Raw genomic sequence first — 16,174 nt, forward strand, 5'->3', positions numbered from 1 at the left:
GGGGTTTTGGTGTGTTGCATTTTCATCTCTGTTACCTGGTGGCGCAGTGTCAATTTACGTATCACTAGTACCACAGGGATACGTGTCTTCCGTATGACACACCTAAGCGTGGTGAGTTTATCCCATTGACCACAGTGATAACTGACACTGACATGGAGGGTTTGGTTTCAAAACTTTATAACACTATTTATTTATATACTTTATATACTGGTTGAACATGGTTGTTCAACCAGTAAGCACTCCTCTCAACCTTATGTTCTTTTATCTTTCAGTGCCGAGACATCTCGGGGTATTTGCGCGCTATAAAAAAATTCATAAATAAAATAGTGTGGTATTGCTGCAGGCCCATGATGGAAAGCTTAAGGAGATATAGGAGCGCGAGTTGCAGCGTCCACTCACTGACAAAATCCGGTATTACTTTTGCCAACAGACTAAGCTCATTTCCCCAAATATCGCACATAAGCTCACACATTTGAATTTTTTAAGATGTGCATACATTACGCTTAGTGCTTTAGTTAAAATTGACCCAACCAGATCCTGGCATTGTCCTTAGTGTCAGACCTAGGGGAAAGACTTTGCACACATTACATGGACTTAGACATGGACTTGTAATCACGTGGGTAGCTTCTGGTGCACGGTCTTTTGCTAACGCTACTGAACGGTAGGGACTATTCTGGTGCAACAATGTTACCTCCCACAGCCAGGCCTAAAGACATCTGGCAACCATTGTGGGACTATTTGTTGCGATTCGGTGATGAACAGAGTGTCTGAATTAAGCAGACCACTCTTACCCAGTCCAAAGATCAGGGCTTGATCCATCACCGTTATTTATCTCACTGCCCCATCCCAGCTCAGAACCTGGCTATATGCAAATCAGTCTGTCCCTGGCCCAGTGCATCATGGGAACAGGGCAGACTAAACTACCAAGCCAATTCTTCACCAGAAAGGAGACAAGCTACCGGGGACCGGTTTCTGGCATTTCAGCCGTCTTCGGCCCGGCTTGCTTGAATCCTGATGGAGCAGTGAGAAAGGGACTCATGTCTGAGTATACCCTGCCACACCTATAGTGGCCAAAAACGATTCAGAAAAGGGGGTGGTGATGAACAGAGTGTCTGAATTAAGCAGACCACTCTTACCCATTCCAAAGATCAGGGCTTGATCCATCACCGTTATTTATCTCACTGCCCCATCCCATTCAAGCAAACCGGGCAGAAGACGGCTGTAATGCCAGAAACCGGTCCCCGGGAGCTTGTTTCCTTCCCAGTGTAAGAATTGGCTTTTGTAGTTTGGTTTGCCCTGTTCCCATCATGCACTGGGACAGGAACAGACTAATTTGCATACAGCCAGGTTCTGAAACTGGGATGGTGCAGTGAGCTAAAAAACGGTGTTGGATCTAGCCCTGATCTCTTGACTGGGTGAGAGCTTTCTGCTTAATTCAGAGACTCTGTCCCTCACCACCCCTTGTTGTAAATATTTTTGTCCACCCTAAGCGTGGAAGGGTATTCTCAGATGTGAGACCCTTGCTCATTGCACCATCAGGATTCAAGCAAACCGGGCCGAAGACGGCTGTAATGCCAGAAACCGGTCCCCGGGAGCTTGTTTCCTTCCCAGTGTAAGAATTGGCTTTTGTAGTTTGGTTTGCCCTGTTCCCATCATGCACTGGGACAGGAACAGACTAATTTGCATACAGCCAGGTTCTGAAACTGGGATGGTGCAGTGAGCTAAAAAACGATATTGGATCTAGCCCTGATCTCTTGACTGGGTGAGAGCTTTTTGCTTAATTCAGAGACTCTGTCCCTCACCACCCCTTGTTGTAAATATTTTTGTCCACCCTAAGCGTGGAAGGGTATTCCCAGATGTGAGACCCTTGCTCATTGCACCATCAGGATTCAAGCAAACCGGGCCGAAGACGGCTGTAATGCCAGAAACCGGTCCCCGGGAGCTTGTTTCCTTCCCAGTGTAAGAATTGGCTTTTGTAGTTTGGTTTGCCCTGTTCCCATCATGCACTGGGACAGGAACAGACTAATTTGCATACAGCCAGGTTCTGAAACTGGGATGGTGCAGTGAGCTAAAAAACGGTGTTGGATCTAGCCCTGATCTCTTGACTGGGTGAGAGCTTTCTGCTTAATTCAGAGACTCTGTCCCTCACCACCCCTTGTTGTAAATATTATTGTCCACCCTAAGCGTGGAAGGGTATTCCCAGATGTGAGACCCTTGCTCATTGCACCATCAGGATTCAAGCAAACCGGGCCGAAGACGGCTGTAATGCCAGAAACCGGTCCCCGGGAGCTTGTTTCCTTCCCAGTGTAAGAATTGGCTTTTGTAGTTTGGTTTGCCCTGTTCCCATCATGCACTGGGACAGGAACAGACTAATTTGCATACAGCCAGGTTCTGAAACTGGGATGGTGCAGTGAGCTAAAAAACGGTGTTGGATCTAGCCCTGATCTCTTGACTGGGTGAGAGCTTTCTGCTTAATTCAGAGACTCTGTCCCTCACCACCCCTTGTTGTAAATATTTTTGTCCACCCTAAGCGTGGAAGGGTATTCTCAGATGTGAGACCCTTGCTCATTGCACCATCAGGATTCAAGCAAACCGGGCCGAAGACGGCTGTAATGCCAGAAACCGGTCCCCGGGTGCTTGTTTCCTTCCCAGTGTAAGAATTGGCTTTTGTAGTTTGGTTTGCCCTGTTCCCATCATGCACTGGGACAGGAACAGACTAATTTGCATACAGCCAGGTTCTGAAACTGGGATGGTGCAGTGAGCTAAAAAACGGTGTTGGATCTAGCCCTGATCTCTTGACTGGGTGAGAGCTTTCTGCTTAATTCAGAGACTCTGTCCCTCACCACCCCTTGTTGTAAATACTATTTGTTGCAGCATGAACACAAAGATTCAGTTTAAGTTGTAATGTTCAGGACGGTCCACCAAGTCCCACCCTGTTCTTTACTTTGATTGCTGGGTATACAGTATCTATTACAATGACTAAAACCTAATTAACTATTGCCATTTTTGTCAACATCTTTGCTATGTATGATGATGTGGTATGTGTACCATATATTTTATCTCTGGTTGGTCCTTCCTTAAATTTTTTGTTATTAATGCCAAATATACTTCTTTACCCACAACATGGGTTGTTATTTTTATGGTTTGCATGAATAAAAAAATTATAAAATAAAAATATTTAAAGTATCCGTCACAAAGGTAACCTGTGTCCCTTAGAAGGTGGAACATGTCTCCCAAAGAACCCTAGGCAGGAATTCCAAAATGCCAACGGTGCAAGAGTGAGCATTCGACTGAGGCCAAAAGATCCACCCAAGGCACGCACCCCATCACCCTCCTCTTAGCACTTACCTGTTGTCCTGTGCTGGCTAAAGATGAGATTTTGGCTTGTTGACGGAGAATCCCAGGCAGAACAATAAGACGGTTGTCTTCTACAGATTGTGGTTAGCCTTTCTGCAACAACCGGTCTGGGTAAATGAAATGAAAATGCTCAAACCTCACCACGAAGAGGATGAAAAGCATGTGGGACTGCAGTATGGGTATGTGTTAATATGTATTAGACACGTTCAAGGACATCATCCAACCCACAGTGTTTAAAACAGAGAGGACAGGGTGAGCAATATTAATTTGTCTTTCCAAAGAAAGGTGTTTAGAAACCAAAGTTCCAGGATCGGTTTCAGCCCTATATCTTTTCTAAGTACCAGGAAGTACTGTGAGCACCATCCTTTGTCATTCTACACTTCAGGTACTTTCTTTATTGTCCCTGTGCAAAGCAGAGTTTGCATTTCCTTGGAGAGGAAAGAGAGTGGCAGCTGCATTCTGAACAAAAACAGGAGGAGCATGAAAGGGTCAAACTAGAAATGGGAGAGAATGACCTTTTTTGATTAACCTCCAAGACCCACTGGTCTGAGGTATGTGCCAGGTAAAAATTAACCATGCCCATTACTGGCTGCAGAAGCCCACCGTAAGGGGACAGCAGTGCAGCTTGGTGGTGGTTGCAGTAGGCTACGAAGATGAAAATTGCTGCCCTTGCTAAGGGCCACAGCAAAGGCTCCAAGAGAAGCCTAGGAATTTCCAGTACCACAGGTAAAACTGACAGACTGAAACCACATGGCCTCAGGCTAAGGTGTGGAAGGAGGCACAGCGTTGAGCTGGCAAGGCAAGGTCCACAGCAATGTCACTCAGCACTAGAAGGGTCCCGGGTGTAAATCAGAGTGGAGTCCCAATATGATCCATAGGGCCCAGAGGGTGATCTGGGGACCTGGAATAGTTTTTTTTTTAAACTGCAGCCTAGCCTCCTTGAAGGCCTCAAAGTGCTTCAGAATCAACACTGCTCAGTGGAATTCAAAACACTTTGGCCCTAACTGTGAATAGAATGAGTCAGCAGTGGTGTGAGGTCCTTGGAACACCAACTGCACAACCTCTCTCTAGAGCAGGAGCAGTGGTGCTGGGTGGACTCCCTCTTATCTTTTTGTGTGTGCCATTCAACTGACGTAAAAGGAGGTCAGGTACTTGGCCCAGGCCTGGGACTTTGAAATGACAAATTTCTTCATCTTGCTGACAGCCTTCAGGTGCCTCAGATGCACTTGTTGCAGGATTGATCCATGCTTAGACCCTAAGAACCAAAGGCAGAAGTTGTACGGATCCATGGCCAACATTTTTTTCCTGCAGGCTTGGCACAGTTTAAATCATCTGGGCTTTATAGGGGACAATTTCACTAGCAAGTTGTTGATAGAAGATTTTTGGAAGTCTGAACATGAATGGAAAGGTCAGGAGTGGAGCTCCAGATTAGGGTCAGTGCACAGAAAAAAGGAACAGACATCAGTGTGCGGATAGAAGCTAAATATGGCTCTGCATCCTCATTTCCAGAGGCAGGAAAAGCAGCTGCGGAGTATGGGAGAGCCACCTGTAAGCGAGTGAGAGCCATTGCAGGAAAAAAAGCGATCCAGTCTGGTGCCTGTGGTAATTCAAAGGGTGAGGAATCCACAGTTAGAAATATCCCTCAAAAAACATTGTTGGTTCTGAGGCATTCACAATGTGGCTTCATATGTGAACCACTGCACATATTCTTGAACGATGGTTAACATTATTTCCCGGAACTCTGTGGATCTTCTGACCACAATGATAAGTATGCACCCTATTGGCAATTAAGCACTAGGAAAGGAATGGAAACCCACCTTAAGGTTATCCAAATGAACCACCATGTATTGCATTTTGGCACTCCATAGTGGAGCATTGTGGATGAGCAGTTGGCTATTTTCTCGGGGTGCTGACATAGTGGTGATAAAGAAGTAAATGAGAGCCATCATTATCAATATTTAGAGGACTAATGTGTCGGAATAAACACCACAAGCACTAGGGACTGAAAAAGCCAACTGCGATAACCAGTGTTTACAACAGCACTGAAAGCAAATAGTCAATTTAAATACAAACATTATTATCTCAGAATCTTTAAAAAAATGATATCAACTAAGCAATATTACTATCGAACCTCAAAGATTTACAGTGAACCCCAAAATACATGATGTTATAAAACATACCATTATTATTCCTTTCTGCAACTACTTCCATGTGATCATGCAAACCCTGTGCAGTTTTCTCGAGTGCCCCTGTGCATTTATTTTTTTCATTTTGAACTTCAATAACCTGGGGAGTAAAGCACAAATATTGTATTGCAATAACATATTTTACCTCCTTTTCTCTTTCATCAAGTACAAAGCGTCAAATGGCAGGGTTTACTTGCAACATCTAGAGAAAATAGGACTGCTCCCGTTGCAATGAAAAAAGTTTCCTCTAAAGCTCTATTACCACTCTGAACACCTGGTTCAGGAACTCATGTACAAGCCAAGATATACATTTCTGCCTAAACATACTTTTATTGTTTACACTTTAATTCAGACATTTCCTCGTTCCCCGATTGCAGATGTCACGTGAACTCTCTCAGCAAAGTCCTAACCCCATAGCACAAGTTCTACATAGCACAGATTTCCGCACTGGGAGAACAGGACCTGCTGTGCAAATGCACTTCCCCATGGAGAAAACCCTTTGCCTGCACCCCTACCAAATGTAGGAAGCTGAAAATTCCCCTTCCCAAGCAAGAAGTGGAGATACTCTAGCCTGTGGTTGGAGGCGGGCCCTCTGTAGGCCTGGGAGGTAAATTCCGTTCCGCTCGCGGAATTTGGGTTATTTCGCGTTCCACAGAGAAGGCGAAATTGCCCAAAATTCTGCATTCCGCGACTTCGCGAAATCTTTTGCTTGTTCGCATACTCAAAATGCGTGTTCGCGAGATATTTCCCACCGAGCAGGCAAACAGCAATTGCGAACAGGAAAAAAGCATCACGAACAAGCGATACCGCGTGCTCGCTGAGATTTTTAACCGTTTTCCAGAGATTCGCGTAACGCGATTAAGCAAATTACGCCCACCTCTGCAACCATTTCAAGAGTTTATTGGATCGGAGTTTTGGAATGCCCGCAAATAGTAGGCACTTACAACTATTAATTGCCACTTTCTACCTCTTGCAGGGAATTTACCACTGCATATCTGTCTACACTTGTAGGAGTGAACTCTGCAGTGGTAAATCCATGTAGCCCTGCGGGTGTCCATTTTGAGTTTCTGGTAGGTGTAAATGAAGCATACTGTACCATTAACACGTTTACGGATGACAATACCTCTGTGAATATTGCCCCAGGGCTTTGTTATTGAAAAGATTGTGATTTGTGCTGGCCTGAGAATCTAACATTCAACTGTCACTACCAAACAATAACAGATTAATGTCAAATGTTTGAACATTATTCAGATATTCTATAGCACTGTTTGAACGTTACATTTTTTAGGGCAGTGGTTCTTTTGCTTATGTTTGGGGATCAAAGAGAGGACACAGGCACAGAGAAAGACAAATACAAAGACAAATGAGAGAAGAAAGGATAGTGAAGCTCCACACCACAAGTTCATATTTAGGAAGGACTGTATATGTGGAGTTAAAAATAAGTTTACGAAGTTGTGGCCTAACCTAACATGGTGGTAGAAGCGTAATTCCAGATCCCGGAGCTCCTGTCACCACTGGGTAACACTACTCTTTGGCCCGCGGCGGTGCTGAAGTCCCCACTTACCAGAGCAGACCCGGCAGCTGTGATCCCGAGTCTTCCTCCTCTCCTGGGTCTGCTGGCTTGTTGTGCTCTACACGGCTGCGGTCTCCGTCGTGGCCAACTTCCGGGAGAGGGCCCTGGACTGCGCCACCAACGGGGTACGCCACGGGGCCCCAGATAATCTTGGGGGCTATTAGGGGATTGCTGTGGCCCCCGCGACTTCTGGATCTCTGGTGTGGTGGCCCCCTCCGGTGCGGCACCATCGCAAAAGTTACTACTTGTGTAACAATATATCTGTAAGAGACTTACCTTAGAATATCCCCAAGCATCAGACTGGATCCGGAAATTTTTGCGTAGCAATACCCGTGCGAGTCGGTAGGATTTGTCCGCGGCTCCGCGTCCGTCGTCGGCGTTGTTAGCGCCAGAATGACGTCGTCGGAGTACTTAGATGCCGCCCATGCGCGCTGACGTCAGTTCTGATACACAGCTTTTCCGCGCCAGATACGCAGAGCCATGATAGAATCAACACTGGTGCCATGAAACTAGGGCCCTGAAAGGGGATGACCTTAACTCTAGATATCGGTTCGCAGAACGGGGAGGACGGGTGGGTCGGTAAGGAATCTTTCACTAACTAATGTCTCTTACAGATATATTGTTACACAAGTAGTAACTTGTGCATCTGAAAGAGACATGTTAGTGATAGATTCCTTACCTTAGAATAGATACCCCAGCAATACCAACCCCGGTGGTGTGTCTGTGAACCAACATCACACCAGAAAGTCCTGGAGGACAGAACGGCCAAAGAAGCCATCCCTCCGGACTTGGCTGTCCAGGCAGTAGTGTCTTGCAAACGTATGCAGCAAGGCCCACATAGCTGCCTGGCAAATGTCCTGCAACGGCACTCCTCGGCCCAGGGCAGTTGCAGTCGCCGTGGCCCGAGTAGAATGAGCCCGCAAACCAACAGGGGGCTCCTTTTTGGCCAAGGAGTAGCATGCCTGGATACACAAGATGATCCACCGCGAGATGGTCCGCTTGTGCACCGCCTTTCCCTTCTTCGCACGTACGTAACCAACAAAGAGTTGGTCATCCACCCTGAACTGGCGTGTGCGATCCAGATAATAAGAGAGCGCACATTTTGGGTCCAGACGGTGGACCCTCTCTTCCTCTTTCGAGGGATGCGGAGGCGGAAAGAAGGTGGGCAAGGTAATGGACTGCCCGATGTGGAAGGCCGTGACAACCTTGGGCAGGAAAGAGGGTCTTGTCCGCAACACAACCTTGTCCGGATGGACAGAGAGGAAAGGAGGTGTAGAAGAAAGAGCTTGGAGCTCACTCACTCTCCTGGCAGAGGTGATGGCCACCAGCAAAGCAGTCTTCAAAGTAAGAAGACGGAGAGGACAGTTATGGAGCGGCTCAAATGGAGCACACATTAGGTAAGTAAGTACAAGATTCAAGTCCCACTGGGGCATCACGAAGGGAACAGGAGGGAACAAGTGTGTGATGCCCTTCAAAAACCTATTTACAATGGGGAACTTGAACAAGGAAGGCTGATCAGGTAGCCGTAAGAAGGCGGAAAGGGCAGAAAGGTACCCTTTGATAGTGCCCAGAGCAGAGCCCTGCTGGGCAAGAGAAAGAAGAAAGAGGAGAACCTCAGAAAGGGGTGCAGAGAGTGGATCCACAGCCTTTGCTGTGCACCATGCCACAAATCTGTTCCACCTCCTGGCATATACCGACTTTGTGGAGGGATGCCTGGCTGCCAGAATGACATCACAGACTTCGGGAGGCAAGTCAAATGGCCTCAACTGCCGCCGCTCAATCTCCAAGCTTGTAGGTGGAGACTGGACAGGTTCGGGTGCAGAACCATCCCCTGCTGCTGTGACAGAAGGTCCTCCCGAAGAGGCAGATGAATCGGGGGATCGACTGACATGCTGAGTAGCTCGGGATACCAGTATCTTCGTGCCCAGTCCGGAGCCACAAGAATAACCTGGGCCCGGTCGCGCCTGATCTTCTTCAGCACTCTGGGCAGAAGTGGTATAGGCGGAAAGGCGTACAATAGACCGCAACTCCACTCGCGACTAAAAGCAGCTCCGAGCGAGTGCCGCCTTGGAAACTCCAACGCGCAGAACTGATGATATTGCGCGTTCTTTTCTGTGGCGAATAGATCTAACCAAGGCTCTCCCCATTGCTGAAAGAGGCCTTGCGCCACGTCCGAGTTCAGACGCCATTCGTGATCCATCAAGCACTGACGGCTGAGTTCGTCCGCCCTGGCATTCAGGGAACCTGCCAGGTGTTGAACCACCAGGGTCACGCCCTGATTTTCCAGCCACTACCAGAGGCGTAGAGCCTCCTGGCATAGGGTCCATGACCCCACCCCGCCCTGTTTGTTGCAGTACCTCATGGCGGTGGTGTTGTCCGTGAACACCTGCACTACACTCCCCCGGACAGAGGGGAGGAATGCCTTCAGTGCTAGTCGGATCGCCCGCAGCTCCAAAAGGTTTATCTGGAGCCGGGACTCCGCCGGAGACCAGAGGCCTCTGATCTCCGCCTCTCCCAGCCCTGGAGGGACGCGTCCGTCACAACCACGTGCTCCAGGTGGGGTAGGGAGAGGGACCTGCCACTGACCCAATCGCGGTCCGTGAGCCACCACTGCAACTGTCTTGCAGTGCCCTCCGAGATCAAGACATGATCGGACAAGTTGCCCTGATGCTGGGCTCACTGAAACTTCAGGTCCCACTGCAGAGCCCGCATCCTCCACCGGGCGTGATGCACCAGAAGGATGCAGGAGGCCATCAGCCCCAGAAGCCGCAGCGTCAACCTGACCGAGACTCAGGATAAAGGCTGAATCAGAGCCTGAATATCCCGAACCCGCTGTTCGGGAGGATAAACCCGAAACTGCGCCGAGTCTAGAACCGTTCCGATGAAGAGGAGCTTCTGAGAGGGACACCGGTGCGACTTCGGCACGTTGATGGAGAACCCCAGCAAGTGCAGGAAGTCGGCCGTAGTCTGGAGGTGGCTGACGACTGTCTGGGGCGAGCCCGCCTTCAACAACCAGTCGTCGAGGTAGGGGAAGACAGAAACCCGTAACCTGCGCAGATGGGCTGCGACCACCGCCATCACTTTGGTGAACACCCGTGGGGCGCTGGTAAGGCCGAAGGGGAGCACGGTCAATTGAAAGTGCTCGTGGCCTACCGTGAACCTGAGGTAACGCCGTTGGGCCGGCAGGACGGGGATGTGAAAATAGGCGTCCTGCAAGTCCAACGCTACCATCCAGTCTCCTGGGTCCAGGGCAGCTAAGACCTGAGCCAGAGTCACCATCTTGAACTTCTCCTTCTGGAGGAAGCCGTTGACGTTCCGTAGGTCCAAGATAGGGCGTAGGCCCCCTTTGCCCTTCTTGGGTACCAGAAAGTAGTGGGAGTAACAACCACACCCTACTTCTGGCCCAGGAACGCGCTCGATGGCCCCCTTGGCCAAGAGGGCCGTGACTTCCTCTTGCAGAAGTTGCAAGTGATCCCCCGACACGCGGTGGAATTGCGGTGGCATGGCTGGAGGGGTTGACTCGAAGGGGAGGGAGTAGCCCCTTCGGACGATCTGCAGCACCCACCTGTCCGATGTGACAGTGCGCCAGTGGGAGAGGTGATGGCGAACCCTGCCCCCCACTGGCGTAACATGGGCCTGAAAATTCGGACTAGGAAGGTTTTGAGGCAGGTGCTGTGGAGGGAGATGTGGACTGGCCTCGCCGTTGTCCCTGACCGCCGCCACGGCGGTTTCCACGGCCGCCACCTCGCTGTTGAACATTCTGCAGTGCGTGGCTGGCAGCACGTGTGGGGGCGCCCCTTCCGTGGCCACGAAAGGAGCGAAAGGCACCCGATTGCTGGCGTGTGGCCGAGAGGCCCAAGGACTTGGCCGTAGCCCTGGAGTCCTTAAAACGCTCAAGCGCATGGTCTGCCTTGTCGCCAAAGAGGCAACGGCATGTCCAGAAGTGTTGCCTGGACATCGGCCGAAAAGTTGGCGGACCTCAACCAGGTGTGGCGTCGAACCGCCACTGTTGTTGCCATCGCCCTGCCCAGTGAGTCCGTGGTATCCAGCCCACACCGGATGGAATATTGCGCTGCATCTCGGCCCTCCACAAGGGCTTGGGCGAGTTTAGCCCGGACCTCCTCCGGACATTGTGGCAGCACGTCCGCGACCGTGTCCCACAGGGTGTGGGTGTAGCGGCCCAAGAGACACGCAGTATTGACAGACTGCAGCCCCAAACTCAGGGACGAGAACACTTTCTTTCCGAATTGTTCATATCTCTTGGATTCCCGATCGGGGGGAGCCATCGGGAATGCGGTCTGGGAAGTAGAGGCCTGAATAACCAGGCTCTCGGGGGTAGGATGGGTGGACAAAAAGCAAGGGTCGCCCAGGGGCCTGGCGGTAGCGTATGGCCACGTTCCTAACCACAGGCGGACCTGTGGCGGGCTTGGACCAAGTGCCCACTAGAACGTCACACAAGGCCTCATTGAACGGCAGTAGAGGCTCACTGGAGCTTGCCTGCGGTTTGAGTACCTCAGTGAGGAGGTTAGTCCTCACGGCCGCGACGGGGAGCTCAAGGTTTAAGGCCTTGGCCGCCCTCATCAACATTACACTATAAGCAGCCCCGTCCTCCGTAGCCACGGTGGGAGGGGAGACAAATCCAGAGTCTGGCGAAGTGTCAATACCACTGGCCTCCCCAAGCTCATATGTCCAGTCCTCTTGAGACTGGCACTCCAGTGCCAGAGGGTCCTCAGATCCCTCCCAGTCACCCTCGTCACCCGTCTCCAGTAAAACAGGTGCAACAGACGGGCCTCCTCATGGAAATAAAAATCTCCAAAGGCAGTTGGAAGCGGTGCCCAGCGGCGCCGTTGCGGCGCCAGAGTCGGACCGAAGGGAAGATTGGGGACGGCGTCCACAGTGGGCGCCGGGGGCGACACCCGCGGGGCCGGCGCCGGTGAGGTCGAGGCACCCGACGGCGTCTGGGCCGAAGCACCAGACCAGCTAGGGCCTCCAGCCGGGACCGTCAGAGGGAGGGAGGGACCTCATGGCCATGAGGTACCGCTCGATCTCCCCCGGCGACGCGCCGTTCCCAGGGACCCGAAGGTGTGGGGCAGGCGGTAACGCTTGCGACTCCGTCAGAGCCGCGTGGGTGGGGTCACCCGAACCCCGGCCGCATCGTGCGAGCGTTGTGGTGGGTTGGAGGAACGATGACGTCTCTCCAACCTCTCATGCCTCTTACTTGGGGACTTGGATCCTCATGACCAATGTCCACTCCCGGAGCTGCGATGACTCCGACCCCGCGACCGGTCCCTCGACCTCCTGTGGGACCGGGACCTGGAACGGCACGGGCCGACTGCCGGAGCTCGAGTCGCTTGCCCGCTCCCGCCTAGCTTTAGACGTCAGGGCCCGGCAGTCGGAGCAGGTGCGGTCGTCATGGTCGAGGACTGAACACTTCAGGCACCGGCGATGGGGGTCGGTAACCGACATCAGTCGGTCGCACTTCGAGCAGGGTTTGATCCCGGGCATCCCTACCGGCACCGTTAGAGTCGAAGTCTCGAGTAGAGAAATGATCAAAAGATCATTTAATGACTAGGGGTAGAGCTTCTCCAGATCTGCGCTAGTGGCGGGGAAAACAGAACTGACGTCAGCGCGCATGGGCGGCGTCTAAGTACTCCGACGACGTCATTCCGGCGGAGCCGTGGACGACGCCTACCGACACGCAGGGGTATTGCTACGCAAAAATTTCCGGATCCAGTCTGACGCCTGGGGATATTCTAAGGTAAGGAATCTATCACTAACGTGTCTCTTTCAGATAAGGATGTCCCGACCTGCAGAAAAATTTCCGGATCCAGTCTGACGCCTGGGGATATTCTAAGGTAAGGAATCTATCACTAACGTGTCTCTTTCAGATAAGGATGTCCCGACCTGCAGGGGAGCCCGCCCCGATGCTGTGAGTGTCTCGCCTGGGTTGTGGGCGCTCTGGGGCTCCTGGCACGCCAACGGTGACTCTACAGAGACATTCCTGCGGATCCCCTCGCCCCCAGTCTCTCCTTCTGCCTCAAGGCCTCTAACCGTCACGCTGCCTGCGCCTTCTCCCGGCCATCATCCGCTTAACTCAGCACAGCATCGCCCCGACGGACACTGGGCTGTTCTGCTTATTGGCCTCTCTGCGACACAGAAGCACCCGCCCTTCAGGCTTGTTCTGGCAGGGGCAGTGACTGGGCACATCCTGCTGGGCTGCTCTGTTTCCATTTTTGATGGCTGCTAGGCCAACGGCACCCCCTCACCCTCCTCCCGGCCCTGGGTCAGCCTTGCTGTGCCTGCCCTCCTCCCTGGTCGGCCTGAGGGGTGTGTTTGGTGGCTGGCCTGATCAATGCTCCCGCCGGAGCCTCCCCTGTGGCGCCCTCGTTAGCCTTATGGCTCTGCGCTCTGCTACGCCTGGGGCTCCTGCTGGCAGGGTTGCCGCTTCCCTCCTCAAATAGATTGGGGGCCTCCTGGACGGGGGTGGTCCCCGGCGCTGCACCATGCTTTAGTTTCATCTTATTTCCATGCTTTAACGCCCCTGACTGCCACTGCCCTCTGGAATCTGCCACTTTCTCATCTCTGGAACCTCCCCAATTGCGGCACCCGGCGCTTGAGCTTCCCCACGGCTCTGGGGGTGTGGTTAGTGGTAGCCTGGCCTCCTGTGGCCGGCAGCGGATACCGGCCCGCTGCGCTGCCGGCCATGCCTAGGGGTAAGACGGCCCAGAATGGCTCAGTATCCCCCCTTTTGGGCTAAAGGGACCACAACGGACATAAGCGCCAAGGCGGATCCCTCCCCGCGGCCCCCTGAGACGTCTCCTACCGTCTCCATAAAACAGGACTACATGGAGAAATTCCTCGCAGATATTCGTCAAGAAATTGCCTCCCTGAAGACAGATGTTAAGAGCAGCCATGCTGAACTGCGCAGGGACATCAAGGCCTTGGGAGACAGGGTGGATGACGTCGAGCACGCTGTTGGTTCCTGGGTGGAGGATCAGGAAGCCCTATGGTGCAGAGTGAACGCTCTGGAGAAGCAGCATATCGAGCTCCAGGCCAAGCAGGAGGACTTGGAGTATTGTGGGCGGCACAACACCCTCCGCATTGGGGGCATCCCTCATGGGGCAGAGGGCAAAGACATCATGTCCTTCACAAGACACCTCTTGATAGCCATCCACAGTGGTCCCCGGACCTTCTCACCAGGGTCCACTGCTTTCAGGACAAGGAGGCGTTGCTTCGAGCAGCGAGGGCCAAGGCGGACTGGGTCTTTTAGGGCCACCCCATCCAAATCTTCCAAGATCTTCCCCAACCCTGAAGAAGAGGAGGGACTTCATGCCCATCACAGAACACTTACGATCTCACAACACCAAATACCAGTGGGACCATCCCTTCGGTCTGCGCTTCACCTGGAATGGCAAACAAGGCCTAGTCCGGTCCCTTGCTGAGGCCAAGTCCCTCCTGGATCTCACGGGGGACCCCAAGGATGGCGACTCCCGCTCCTCCTCTTCAACACATGCGGACCCCTGCCAACACAAGTGGCTCTCTCCCCGCTGGGGCGCCTCAGACAGCGGAGATGGCCAAAGCCGACATCATCGCACATCCCCAGAAGATGAAATCAGAGGGGGCACAGCCTACGGCGAAGGGGGAGTGACTCACGCATCTGGGCCATACTCCCTCCACCATCACCGCCCGGCCAGATTCATGATTCCACGGACAGCAGCTTTTACAGAAGGGCCCAGGGCATGGAGCCTGTTCCACTGTTATCTATTTTTTTGTTTTCCTAATTGAATACTTTCTCCTCTACAGGTTTGACTACTTGATCATACTGCTCACCTGATCTTCGCTGGGCCACCCCCCCAACCTCATTGAGTTCTCCTCCACTGAGGCCTACCCCTCTACCGGGGCCGGCACAGTTTCCCTGGCTGCTAATGGAGTGGATCACCCGGTTGGGCCCTGTTGGGACTCTGCCTCCCACTTGCCGCTTCCGTCCCCTAGAAGTCTCTCTCCCACATTCCTGCTCACATCCTCATTCGGACACAAAAAGCAGGCCCTTCAAACTCTGCCACCCCTCGTACTCAGACAGGCCTCCTGGCTCTCGATCCCAACTTATGACCCACATACTGATCTTTCCAATACTTTTAGGGGTAGGAGTTCAACATAAGTGAGAAAGGCAAATTCTCAGTCAAGAACTCATTTTGATTGAACAATTAACCTTGGAAAGTAATGGGAGAGGCACCACAAAATGTACACTCATTAACATGAGATTACTACAATCACATGATTGTGAATTACGAGAACCTGCAACCAAGTAAAGCCTCGCCCTAATCATGACCACTGGATGTTCAATGCTCCTGGTCCTCATTTATCATTGACCATTTCTCACAATTACAATGATATGGCAACCTCTCCAAGAAATGTGAGTATTCCAGATTGGCTTCATGTGAACTTTAAAAAAAGCAACACTCTGGTCTGAACTACACCCTAATATTGAGCTAATAAATATGAAGGGTATTATAAATGACAGGTCTGAACACAGACCGATCCATTTTGAAGATACAAATTGTTGAAAATGGGTTCTGCCAACTAGTCTGCCAAGATATTTTGCCTTTGATCACAGTTTTTTTTACCTTTACCGTAGTGAGTGTCACCACTTGAGTCTAGCTTATGGCAATTTCATGGTAATTGGACTACGCATGTTTAACTCCAGTGTGTCTCTAAAGATAAGAGCACTGTTACCATAAAGGGCACTGGGCTGACTACACACAGACACATATGCACACAAGTGCAAGCTGTACATGAGAGTATTCCGTTGTGGGCAGCTTGGTAGCTGCACACAGGTACCCTTGCCTGTGGCAGTTTGAAACTGCCAATTCGAGCTGTCAAAATAACCACTTTTGACAGACCTGCGCCTTCTTTTTAAATACTATTAAGTCAAACCTAAGTAGGCCTTATTGCCATAAAGGGATGGTGCAAGATATTTAAAAGTAGGTCATAATCAAATTAATGTTGAACATGTCCTTACAGTACTATATCCCCAAAAGCTATTTTCACTATAGCAAGG

At 51.4% G+C, this 16,174-nt stretch overlaps 1 protein-coding gene across 2 annotated transcripts in view; it reads right to left on the minus strand.

Annotated features, from left to right (window-relative positions):
* MOV10L1 (Mov10 like RNA helicase 1) overlaps nt 1-16,174 on the minus strand; it is a 1,040,774-nt gene that overhangs the window by 654,618 nt on the left and 369,982 nt on the right. For both annotated transcript variants that reach the window (XM_086967454.1, XM_086967456.1), the window contains exon 15: nt 5,538-5,643. In XM_086967454.1, coding sequence (XP_086823580.1) covers nt 5,538-5,643 — 106 coding nt within the window. The remainder of the gene's footprint in view (nt 1-5,537; nt 5,644-16,174) is intronic.

Source organism: Lissotriton vulgaris, chromosome 1_1 (genome assembly GCF_964263255.1).
Source record: "Lissotriton vulgaris chromosome 1_1, aLisVul1.2, whole genome shotgun sequence".
Classification (NCBI taxonomy): Eukaryota; Metazoa; Chordata; class Amphibia; order Caudata; family Salamandridae; genus Lissotriton; species Lissotriton vulgaris.